The sequence below is a fragment of the Chaetura pelagica genome, unplaced genomic scaffold (assembly GCF_000747805.2).
Source record: "Chaetura pelagica isolate M959 unplaced genomic scaffold, ChaPel_1.0 scaffold31, whole genome shotgun sequence".
Taxonomy (NCBI): Eukaryota; Metazoa; Chordata; class Aves; order Apodiformes; family Apodidae; genus Chaetura; species Chaetura pelagica.
In genome coordinates this window covers 3843521-3856263 of record NW_009952481.1, presented here as the reverse complement: position 1 = coordinate 3856263, position 12743 = coordinate 3843521, and the positions used below count along the sequence as shown (strand labels likewise).

General features: G+C 46.6%; 2 protein-coding genes across 2 annotated transcripts in view; one reads left to right on the top strand and one right to left on the bottom strand.

Moving 5' to 3' along the window:
* CCBE1 (collagen and calcium binding EGF domains 1) overlaps positions 1–7321 on the bottom strand; it is a 159167-nt gene extending 151846 nt beyond the window's left edge. Inside the window, exon 1 of the mRNA XM_010008774.1 lies at positions 7266–7321. Coding sequence (XP_010007076.1) covers positions 7266–7321 — 56 coding nt within the window. The remainder of the gene's footprint in view (positions 1–7265) is intronic.
* A 4810-nt stretch (positions 7322–12131) lies between these two features.
* Positions 12132–12743, top strand: part of PMAIP1 (phorbol-12-myristate-13-acetate-induced protein 1) — a 3001-nt gene continuing 2389 nt past the window's right edge. The window contains exon 1 of the mRNA XM_010008773.1: positions 12132–12152. Coding sequence (XP_010007075.1) covers positions 12132–12152 — 21 coding nt within the window. The remainder of the gene's footprint in view (positions 12153–12743) is intronic.

The window sequence follows — 12743 nt, the reverse complement described above, 5'->3', positions numbered from 1 at the left end:
TAAGTAACTGAATATATGAAATATTTACATTAGAATGAATATAGGAAAATCCAGTTAAGGTTGGCAGTCTTTCTCTAGTCCTGGCTAATAAATCTCCCAAATGCACTGATGAAAGCAAAATTCTCTTTCATATTGTTCCTTCAGTGTTAGAAGGGAGGCTGGGACTTACAGATTTTCTGCTGACAGGTCACCTATGTATCTGACAAAAAATGTGATCTTCCTTTAATCTCTCATAATTACCAAGGGAAACATATTCTTTTTAGACATTGCTCCAATTATCCATATACCTCACACTTCCAATTATTTTATTATAAATTATCTATGTAAAGTAATAGTGTAATTTGATCACACATTAATAAAGTTAACAATAATGCCAATCCAGTATCATGAACGAATAATCCTCATCTCAAGTATCTTACAACCTAGGATGAACAGTCTACAACATCAACAACAAAAAAAGAATAGTATGGTTCCTTTTCACCAAATCTGCCTGAATTCTAGTTTTCTTCTTTGATATGAAAGTGTGGTTGGTTGGTAGGACATAATTTAGAAGGAAGAGAAAATCAGTTGTTCCAAGCCAAAAGCACCACAATATTAATATCAATATCAATATTAATAATAATTTAAAAATAAGTATTATTATTATTTTTAAAGCAAAAGAATGGAAAGCTGGGGACAGAGAAACAAATAAAATCAGAAATAGGCATGGCAGAGAGTATAAAGAATACATACAATGATTATTTGAGTTGCCAGTACTAGGTTCAGTGCATTGCTCATTGTGCATGTTTTGTTGTTTGGGGGCTAAATTTAAAAAATAGAGATTCTGGAGATTCTCCCTCATCCCTTAGATGTTTCCCAGAACTGCAGGTCTAACAGGTCATTGACTGGTTGCCCTTTTGAGTGTTTTCTCATGTATGGTACCAAGAATTTTTAAACTGAGATTTTTAAAAGCCTATGTATTTTACTCGTTGTTTTTGTGGGTGTCATTATTTTCTGCTCTTTGGCAATTGCTGAGATACCACCAAAAAGTGGTTTTGATGGCCCTCAGCCAAAACTGCAAGTTCACATTATCTGCTTAGACTAAGCATCTAAACTTCTGTGGGCAACCCTCATTCAAGCCTTCTGGGTTTTTACACTTGACATGATCACTGCCAGAGTTACTCACCAAATGTGAAATTCTGTTCATTTGTGACATCCTGGGCTGGAGACCCAGATGCAACCATATCTAGATATATGGCGAGTTCTGCTTGATGTGGCCTCTGCTGGGCAGAGGGAACCTGAAGCTCCGGGATGCAGTGATTACTTGGTCAGCCCTGAGGCCAGCTGGTCCCACAGCCTGCTCCCCTTCATGACTTCCCAGCCTGAGTGTTGGAACATGGGACCTTCATCACCAGCTTGAGAAGGCAGAGGTGGTAGAGACACCAGGCCTCCAGAGAAACTGAAGAACCCATGAGAGGCCAGTATGGGAAGGCTTGGAGCTGCAAGGAAAGCAGCCCCATACTGCTCTCTCCTTCCCAGCTCTGGTGATGTCCCAACACTCATAGCCACCAGGGACACAAGGTGTTGGGGGCAGGTGTGTCACTTCCCACAGGGTCACCAATATCACCCCAGTATTTCATATCCCATGGGATGACCAATGTCACTTGAGGGAGTCATATGCCACAGGATCATGAAGGACATCTCAAAGAGGGTGTCCCATCCCATTGTGTCAGCAGGGCCACTTGCATGCGGTGGAGATCACACAATAACTCCAAGAGGAACACATTCCATGAGGTCACCAGAGCCACTACAGGAACCACAGGCATCAGCAAGGATGCCTGGGGCAGCAGAGCCACTTTCCTCCCAGCAGGAGGTGAACCCCATCAGCGGGGTGCAGACTAATAGCCCCTGAGGCATCCCTGCAGGGGTGGGTGAGGGCCTGTGGGGCAGCATGATTCAGGTGTCCTGCAACAGGGGCTACTAGTTTCCTGCTCTTCTCTGCCATGCTCAGTGGGACCCTTTAGCCCTGCTCCCTGGTGGACCTTCTGGAGTACCTGCTCCTCATGGCAACCTGCCAGCTCTTCTAAGCACTCAGGAAGCACCTCCAGAGCATCTCCCTCTGACACACCTGCCAGCCATATTAGCACCCAACCAGGGAAAATATCCGTAACACCTTATCAGCGAACTACACAGGTTCTTGGCTAATTTGTCAGGGTCCTGTTGACTCCATGTTGCATCCACCAGAGCTGCAGGGAAGTGGGCAGTGGCTGGTGCCTGTCCAGGGAGGTTCCTCCACTGCTTGCCCCTTCCCGAGCCCTTTTGGAGGTCCTCAGTCACGTCTTTGGCACAGCACTCCCCTTCCCTCTCCTTGCCAGCCACTATGCTCTGCCATAACCACAACCACAGCTTGGTCACACCAGCCATCCCCTGACAAATGCTTGCCACCATCTGGACAATTACATTTCCTTGTGTTAAAAACAACAACAACAACGACGACAAAGCAACAACAAAAAAAAAAAAGACTTCTTGTGTCTTTGCATATTGAGAGCTCCTTCCAGATTTGCAGCTCACGTGCCTCTCCCTCCAAGCTCCACCTCCTTGCCTACTGCAGCATGATGCAACAGGGAGAGAGGATGTCATCACGGCCACAAAACGTGATGCAACCCAAGATACTGCCACATGAAGTCACAGAATCATAGAATCACAGAATGGTTTGGGTTGGAAGAGATTTTAAAGATCATCAAGTTCCAAATCCCCTGCCATGGGCAGGGACATCTTCCACTAGACCAAGTTGCTCTAAGCCCCAACCAACTTGGTCTTGAGCACTTTCAGGGACAGAGTATCCACCGCTCCTCTGGGAAACCTGTGCCAGTGTCTTACAACCCTCACAGGAAAGGATTTATTACTAATATTTAATCTAAATCTATCCTCTCCCAGTTTAAAGCCAGTTTCCCTTGTGCTATCACTCCATGCCCTCACAAAAAGTCCCTCCCCCGTTTTCCTGTAGATCATCTTCAGGTTGACTCCTGATCCTCCCTATGGGATGCAGCCCGCACACTTCCTCACTGTGACCCACCTCTTCTTCCTCCCTCCAGACATCGGTGTTTCTCTGCTCCCCTCCTGCATGTGTGGAGCTGGAGGGGATGGTGACAGCCCTTCCCAGGGGCACAGGACAAAAACACAGCACTCAGACCCGCTGGGAAAACAGGGAGCCACCAACACCAGGACCTTCCCAAAGCACAGAGGGCCCAGAGAGTAGAAACAGGTTGTAAAGTGCAGAAAAGACTTTGTTGTTGTCATGTGCAAAACTCTTTTTCCTGTTTCCCCTATTTACTTCTCCTTTATACCCCTTGGAGTCAGTCAGTGCATCTGCAGAGAAATCTCTAGTGAGGAAGAACACGGTGTCCTAACCCTTGAAGGGAGACTTCTTATTTCTGACTTGCTTATTTGCACTCTTAAATGTCAAAGGTCACCTCAGCAGCTTTTCCTTTTCCCACCAGTAACCACCACCCCACAGGGGCACACCCACTGCCAAAAGTGTGCCTGCCTGGGGTGAGGACCCAGCACGTCACTGTGGATGTGTGGGAAAAGCTTGGTCCCCATGTTCAGAGCCAGTATGGACACCAAACACATCCAGCTCTCTGCTGGTTTTGCTCTCCCTGATGTCACTTACACACTAAGTAAGATCTTTAATGTGGTGTTCATTTAGCAAAGGGGGGAATTACAGTTGCAGTTTGGGAGTGCCACATAGATCTGCTCCCCATAGAAGGGCTTTCCAGGAGTCAAGAAGCGGGTGTATCCAGCCCTTGGATCAGCATGGCAACAGACAGGCATTCAGGGAGGACAGTGCTCCTGGCTGCACCTGACTACCCTGTCTCAGCACTTTCAGCATGTCCTCCTCTGCTCTGTGAGCTGCTCAAACCTATAGAGGAAAGGACTGAGAGTCCAACAGGATCACTCTGTGGCAGGAAAGGACAAGCTTCTTCCCACTTCCTTTCAAGGTCATTGCCACCAATACATTTTTCCTGCATCCCTTCATGCCTAGAGCTTGGGTGGCAAATCTGCAGAGCAGCTGTAAGGGATTTTCCGTCTCCAGGGTGGCTTTTCGTTTTCGATCTTGTTTCGAAAAAGCAGCAAAAGTTAAACCTGCCTCCCTCCCTGTGTGTTTCTGCATATGAAAAAGAAAACCGAAAAGGAAATGAACTCACGCCAGTGCAATCAGAGTCAAAGTTTTAAAGCGAAAGTAGCTCACAACATGGAAGCTGCCATCCCCCTCCTATCAGCTCTGTTGTCAGCCTAGCGATGACTCAAGTGACCCCTCTGCCTTCACGGTCTGCAGCCATCCTGCCAACTTACACCAAGACACAATTTTAGTCTGCCCCATTTCTCAGCCAGCACAAGTAATTTCTATAGAGAGGTAGGGCATGTAACAGGTTTTCCAGTGCCACAACGCGGTGCTGCAGATGCAGAAATGGAAAGTGCCCAGCCCCCTCAGCGATGGCCTGGACACTGCCATACTCAGCAGAGCCCCCCCAAAACAGGTAGATCTTGGCATTTTACTGCCAGGTCCTGACATCTGGGCTGTGATGATCTACCCGCAATACCATCTCATACTTTTTTTGCCTTTTTTCCAAAACAGGCATTGTGAAATTAAACTCATATAATTTTATTATGTCCATGTTTCAGCAAAGAAATGGCCCCAAGATCACCAGCCAAATGCACTTAACCACTGATTCATGCAAATCAGTGGTGAGTCAACATCCAGATGGAGACCACAAAAGAGTGATGACCCTCAGAGGAAGTTTAGTAACTTCATCAGTGACATACACAGTGGGACAAATGCACTCCCAGCAAGGTCGCTGATGATGCCAGGCTGAGTGGTAAGGCCAAGGGCAGGGTCCTGCATGTGGGTCAGGGCAATCCCTGAAAAGTCAAGTTTTTTTCTCAGAAAGCCAATTTTATCCTAGGCTGTATCAAAAGTAGTGTGACTAGCAGGTCAAGGAAGGTGATTTCCCCCCTCTACTCTGCTCTGGTGAGATCCCACCTGGGGTACTGTGTCCAACTCTATTGTCCTCAGGACATGAGGTGTTTGAACAGGCCCAGAGGAGGGCCACAAAAGTAATCAGAAGGATGGAACATCTCTCCCATGAAGAAAGTCAAGAGAGTTGGGACTGTTCATCCTGGAGAAGAAAAGGCTCCAGGGAGACCTTATTGAGACCTTTCAATACTTAAAGGGGGCTTATAAAACAGATGGGAACTGACTTTTTAGTAGGGCCTGTTGTGATAGGACAAAGGGTAAGTTTTAAACTAAAACTGGGGAGATCTGGACTAGATATGAAGAAATGTTTTACAGTTAGGGTGGTGCAATACTGGAACAGTTTGCCCAGCAAGGTGGTTTATATGGGGATCAACAAGGCCAAGAGCTGGGTCCTGCACTTGGTCATAACAACCTCATGGTAAGCAACAGGCTTGTGATGTTTGGTTGGAAAGCTGCATATTGGGAAAAGCCCTGGGGGTATTGATTGACAGTTGACTAAATATGAGTCAGCAGTAGCTAAGAAGACCAATGGCATCCTGGCTTGTAGTAGGAATGCTGTGTCCAGCAGAAATAGGGAGGTGATTGTCCCCCTGTATGTGGTGCTGGTGAGGCCACACCTTGAATATTTTGTTCAGTTCTGGACTCCTCACTGTAAAAAGGATATAGAAGTGCTGAAAAAGGGCAGCAAGGCTTGTGAAGGGCCTAGAGAACAAGTTCTGTGAGGAGCAGTTGAGGGAGCTGAGGTTGTTTAGTCTGGAGAGGAGGAGGCTGAGGGGAGACTTCTCATGAGAGACCTCATGGCTCTTCACAACTACCTGAGAGGAGGTTGGGGTGGTGAGGGGGACAGCCTGTTCTCCCTGGGGACATGAGGTAGGACCAGAGGGAATGGATGCAGGCTGTGCCAGGGGAGGTTTAGGTTAGATATTAGGAAACATTTATTCACTGAAAGGGTTGTCAGGCATTGGAATAGGTTGCCCAGGACAGTAGTGGAGTCTCTGTCTCTGGAGTTATTTAAATGTCATATGGACCTGGTGCTTAGGGACATGGTTCAGTGGTGAGCTTGTGGTGTTAGGTCTCAGGTTGGACTGGATGATCCTGGAGGTCTCTTCGAGCCAGGGACATTCCGTGATTCAGTGATTCTGTGGTAGAAGCCCCATCCTTGGAATTGTTTGGGGTCAGGTTGGGTGGGGCTTTGAGCTAGCTGATGATATCTCTGCACATTGCAAGGGCTTGTTGAACTAGGTGAACTTGAAATGTTCTTTCCAACCCAAACCATTCTATGACTCAAGTTGCAGAGAAGAGCCAACATTTTCTCCTATCATTGAATGTATCGTCTGTCTTTTCTAGATAGAAGGTGCTTATCTTTACAGTTAAATCCTAAAAATTTCAAGCAGAAGGTTTTGTGAAGATACCTTGTCTCAGTGCCCAACTTCTGTTGTCAATTCCATTCACCTTTTGCTCTAAGTTCCTCAGTTAAAACCTTTTCCACTTTAAATCTGCTTTGTGGGATTTAGGGTCACTAAGTAATTCTTTATCCAATTGGAGATTATTCAAACAATGCACTTCCAAAACCCAGCTTATATAAAATATTGTTCATAATAGCCTGAGAAGTTAGGACAAAATAGCTCCTGTCCCAGCTGAAGAGAACCAGAAGGGTACAGGGGAGATATTGGAGCACTCAGGACCAGCTCGGTGCCAGACCAGGAATCCCAGGGGGGACCATACCAGTGTCCAGCAAAGCTCCTTTAGATTCCCTAATTCTTTTGTTAGACTCCAGTGATTCACAGCAAGTCACTGACAATGAGTGATACGGTTACCAGATTGTTGGCTCAGCTGCATGGCACGGGGATGCCAGGAATGCTCCAAGTGCCTCACATACGGGATTTCCCTTTTTTTATTTTTCTATTTCACATCTGCTGCATTGACTATACACAAAAAGTGCAGAGGAGGTGTAAGTAACAGGGGAAAGAGGAGGAAGCCATAGCCTGAAAAAGATCTAGCAGAGCAGCAAAGATGAATTCCAGAAATGGAGCACATTCAAAGCTCAACAAAGATAGCAAGACAGAAAATAACCATAGTCACCATCCAAGGAAGAGCTTCTGCAAAAACCCAGCAGTGATGGTGCAGCTGTGCTAACAGCATGCTTGGTGTTTGAAAAGACACCTACACAGAGGAGAGTTCTTCAGCAAATATTCCACCAGCCTGGTCAACAGTGATCAAAGCCAATATTTACTTTACTAATACCTACTTCTTCTGGATAACTGTTACAAAGACTGGCTTTTCTGAGGATATTGTCATCTTCATGAGCGCTAAAACCCACTTAACAAACTACCTGCTGAATTTTCCCCTAGTACATCCTAGCTGTTTAGAAAGCTTTCTGGTGACTAACACTGAGCTGAATTGGGAAAGACCTTACAAGGAGCCACCTGAGGTGTCTTTGGTTTCTGTTTTCAGAGAAAATTCAGCTCACAAGATAATCTACCCCAGCTCATTTAAAACTGAACGTATGACAGCCTAAAACCAGGAAAATTCAGTCAACTAAACTTACTCCCAGTTACTCGTTGATTAAAGAGCACACAGTCAATGTAAACTGTCTTACACTCAGCTCTGCTATTCAACCCCATCCTCAGTCAAATATTATTACTGTCAGTAGGAAAACTGTTTTGCCCACCTGGGCTTTGGTGGGCACCTGATTAGACACATGCAAGTCTTCTTTCAGAAACATTTTGCATTAAAAACTGATGCAGCCTGCTTGTCACACAGGTGGTCGTAGAGGGAACTATGGGTGTTCATTCCACTGCCAGTGACAGAGAACTGTGATACTTGAACCCATGTAGCTCAGCTTGTGCTAAGAAAATTGTGTGTTTAAGCTTTCAAGAGAAGCAGTCAAGAGAGAACAGCATTAGGGAGAGTCTAAGAATTAGTGGTGGGGCCATTAGGTAAAATTTAAACAGCAGATAAAACCTGTAGAACTGCGGGTTACATCTGAGCAGCGGACAGGCAGGTCTCCTTAGTTTCTCTTCCTGTCTGGTGCTGGATCACACAAACGACTCAAAGGGGAATTAGCAGGAGTGTTTCACCTAACTATTTAAATCCACATTAACCTCTTTCCTCACCACAATGGAAGTGTCAGCAGCACATCAGCAGCTGCTGGAAGCTGAAGCTTTGCTGTAGTTGCCGTCAGAAAATTGCCAACACAGAAAAGGCTGTTTCCTTGAAAAGTGAAGTTGAAGTTAATGCTGAAGGCTTGAGGATTTACGAAGCTTTGCTTACAGTGGTGAGAGAGATCCCTGAAGGAAAGGTGCCAGGAAAGAGCAAACAAGAGTTGGAGTGATTAAAGAAATGGAAAAAAACCAAACCAAAACAAAAAACAACAACAAAAACAAAAAACCACCAAAAAACCCCACAAAAACAACAAAACACAAACAACAAAAAAAAACCGAAACAAACCACAAACGCAGGACAAACAAACAAAAAAGCCTGCCGAGGCCATCATCACGCCCCTTCAGCGCTGCCGCACCCTGCCGCGCTTTCCTGAAATGACCTTTGGTTTGTGCTCCTGACAATAGAGCTGAGTTTCCTGCTCGGGTGCTGGGGACCCGCAGGGATCAACAGGAACTGCCGACCCTGTGGTCTGCAGAAACGGGAAAAAGGAGAAAGAGAAGCAGACAGCTGGTCAGCTAACACAAGAGCTGTCAACAGCAGGCAGCCCTGGGAAGGTGAGAAGACAAACTCCAATAAGGGAGAGATTTAAGATCTTATGGAGAGGCACAGGAACAGCTTGAAGCTGATTCAGCACAAATAACAGCTCAGAGAAAAACCAGCTGGTTTCCTGTCTCTCTTATGATTTCGCTTCTGCAACATTCATTTTCTTTTAGAAACATTCGATTTCCTTATAGCAGATCTTCCTACTAAGACTGAGAGTCTGTCACGTGTTGGCTTTCAATAACATGTTCCTGGTTAGATCATATCACCCAGACACAGCTGAAGCTTGGGGCATGTTATCTCACTATGGTTCTCCCTTCTCAACTGTGTAATTGTGCCAACTGTTAAATAGGAATGAACTGGAAGAGTGCTCTGAGAGTGCTCCTTGGGCTCCTGCTCAGTGAAGCCACAGCAAGAACCAGCTTTTGTGACTGCTCCAGTGGAGCAGCTTCCCAGAGGCCTGTGCTTCCCACAGTTATACTTCTTTATTTAAGGAACTGAAACAAAAAAACATCAGAGCTCAAAACCACAATGGACTTTTTTTTTTTTTCTCTTCCCCCGTTTTGCAACCCTATAAATTGCAGCAGCGTGTTGGCTTTCAATAACATGTTCCTGGTTAGATCATATCACCCAGACACAGCTGAAGCTTGGGGCATGTTATCTCACTATGGTTCTCCCTTCTCAACTGTGTAATTGTGCCAACTGTTAAATAGGAATGAACTGGAAGAGTGCTCTGAGAGTGCTCCTTGGGCTCCTGCTCAGTGAAGCCACAGCAAGAACCAGCTTTTGTGACTGCTCCAGTGGAGCAGCTTCCCAGAGGCCTGTGCTTCCCACAGTTATACTTCTTTATTTAAGGAACTGAAACAAAAAAACATCAGAGCTCAAAACCACAATGGACTTTTTTTTTTTTTGCTCTGCCCCTGTTGTGCAACCCTATAATTAGCAGCAGCCCCACTCTGCGCTGCTCCCGCCGTAACAGACTGTGATTTGTCACACACCAGTAAGGTCTTCACACACGAATAAAACCCTGCAGAGTGGTGGGCCAGATCCAGAGCTGATGCAAGTCAGCTCCTCTCTGAACAGTGGGGCCTCCTGCCTTATACCACTGCACTCAGATAGAGGGCTCCAAGCACGGCCATGGGGGAAATGAGCATTTCAGATGCTCTGGCTCACGGGAGGGTCTATTAACAAATTTTGTGAACTAAAGTCCCCAACTGTTCTTATTACTCTATTTAAAAATAAAATAAATAATAGATAAATGCCTGCAACTCTACTGTCCCACTGGTTTGTGCTGAGCTACACTGGTTGGGAAAGTATCTCCTCTTGTCACATATGCCCAAGAGAGGAGTTAATTTCTTTGTTCCCACAGAGATAATGGCAGAAGTTGCCTTTGAAGATTGTGCCTCTATGGGGTGAGGAAGTAGTACTAAGCAGGACAGGATCAAGGTTCCTTTGTTCTTGGCCTCACTCGAGGAACGGTCATTTAAATGATTTGCCCATAAGGTCTGTCTCCAAATTCACAAAGAAGAACAAGCCTCTGGTCATCCCTGGGTTTGCCTAAGTGAGCAAAATAAAGTGCCTGAGTCCAGCAACACAAAGGACTGCTGTGTCCTTCTTCCCTGTGGCCTGATTTCATGAGCACTTTCCTTCCACTTGGGTCTGCTGAGCACTGAGAGCACTGGGAGCACACAGAGGTCTCAGGAAGCACCCTGGCCTCCTGCCTTGGTGACCTGGAGGGGCTGCTGTGATTTGTGGAGCAGCTGTCAGGCTATGGCTGCAAAATGTAGTCCTGGGCACCACACGCTGCAGACTACGAGGGAGAACACGTCATACAGCCTGACACATTCCTCAGCTGTTTACCTGCCTTCCCGCCACTGAAAACCCAACAAACTTGTTTTGAATCAATGGTTTCTTATGTTACAGGAATGGTATGGTCAAAGGGCAGCTTTCCCTGGACCAGTCTGTATTACAAACGGGTGTTCACACAGCTCAAGAGGGACCCTGAACATACAAAGTCAAGCAAATAAGCCTATGTGCCATATAGGTTATATAGCAAAGGACAAGAAATGGAGGCAACACATTCTCAGAAACATCAGAAGCTTCTCCATGACCAACCTAAGCTGCTCAGACACCAGATCACAATCGAGAGGATTGCACTGCAGGATACCACCAGAGCCAGCACACAGCCACTACACTGGGAACAGCCATGCAAAAACCTCATCCAGCCATAGCCTTTGTTTGAACATCTAATCCTGAGAAGCACCATGTCTTCGAGCACTTCTGCCTCTCCCACACACTAGCCCCCCATCACCACTGTGCATGCTGCCTCCAGCCAGGCATCAATGGGGTTGAGGTTACCTATACAGAGAGAGAAATCCCAGCCCTGTTTCAGGTGTGGCCACTTCCAGAACATATGCAGGGGAAAGTGGTTCTGACAGACTTCAGAAGTCATCAGCGTTTCTAGTCACTGGACTTCAGAGGCTACACTCCCACAGACCAGAGCTTCTCGACAGACCCTCATGGGTCTGTATTACACCATGGCATCTTTTCCTTTTTGAAGCTGTGTTATGATGGGAGAGGCTGGCAATTATTGGCTTTCAGCCACAAATCAGTTCTTTTGTTATGTCTGGACCATCTGTGCTTTCTTTACCTCAAGCTGTTTTCTTTTCCCCCTAAAAACAGAAGTCCATCCTTAGGTGCCACTGCACCACATATCAGCTCTCCAAGAGAGGAGGCAGATGAATGTCTCACATAAGATTGGCAGCTCTCCTAACACTGTGTGACAACCACGAAGTCACAAGGGCAACTTGCTGTTGTTTCTCATAAAAAGAATCATCTGACATTACAGCAAGAGGAGGTAAGCACGCCCTGGCTCTTGTCGGCCAGTGACACGCTGCACGGGCTCTGTGCTGCCACAGGGCGGATCCAGCAGGAGGAGGGAGGCCTTAAGTCATAAACGGCACACGGCTCATTTCCCTACGGCTTGCTTGAGGCCAAGGCTACTATCACCTTGGATAGTGACATAGCAGTGTGTCAGGAGTGTTTGCTAACAGAAAGCAGACCCATCCCTCCGTGTCTTCTTGCCCACCACAAACACACCCCATCCCTCTACATCTTCCTTCTCAGCACAAACACAACCTTGTTCATCTCTCCTACACCACCAAAAGCACAGCTAGCCCTCCCATCTCTCCTTTCCTAGTGCCAGCACATCTCACACCTCCTCCCCTCCTTGCCCAGAGTTGCAAGCCACATCCCTCCAGCTCTCTGGGACCAGCGTAAGCCCATCTCATTCCTCTGTCTTCTCTTACCTAAGCACATAGAATCACAGAATGATTTTGCTCATAAAAGACTTTTACGATTGTCATGTCCAACCATAAACATAGCACACTGCCAAATCCATCACTAAACCATGGGCCTATACAACACACCTGTATGTTTTTTAAATCCCTCCAGGCATGGTGAATCCACCACTTCCCTGGACAGCCTGTTCCAGTGCCTGACAACCCTTTCAGTGAAGAAATTTTTCCTAATATCCAATCTAAACCTGCCCTGACAACTTGCTCCTGTTTTATTCCTTGTTAATTAGGAGAAGAGACCAACTCCTACCTCGCTACAGCTTCCTTTCAGGGAGTTGTAAAGAGCAATAAGGTGTCCCTCCAGCCTCCTTCTCCCCAGACTAAACAACTCCACTATGGTACTCGTCAGAATTGTTCTCCAGACCCTTCACCAGCTTCGTTGCCCTTCTCTGGACTCATTGCAGCCCTTCAATGTCCTTCTTGTAGTGAGGGGCCTAAAACTGAATACAGGATTTGAGGTGCTACATCACCACTGCTGAGCACAGGGGGACAATCCCTGCCCTAGTCCTGCTGGCCACACTATTCCTGACACAGGCCAGGATGCTGTTGGCCTTCTTGGCCACCTGGGCACACACTGGCTGATGTTAAACTGGCTGTTCACCAGCACCCCCAGGTCCTTTTCCTCTGGGCAGCTTTTCAGCCACTCCTCCCCCAGCCCGTAGTGC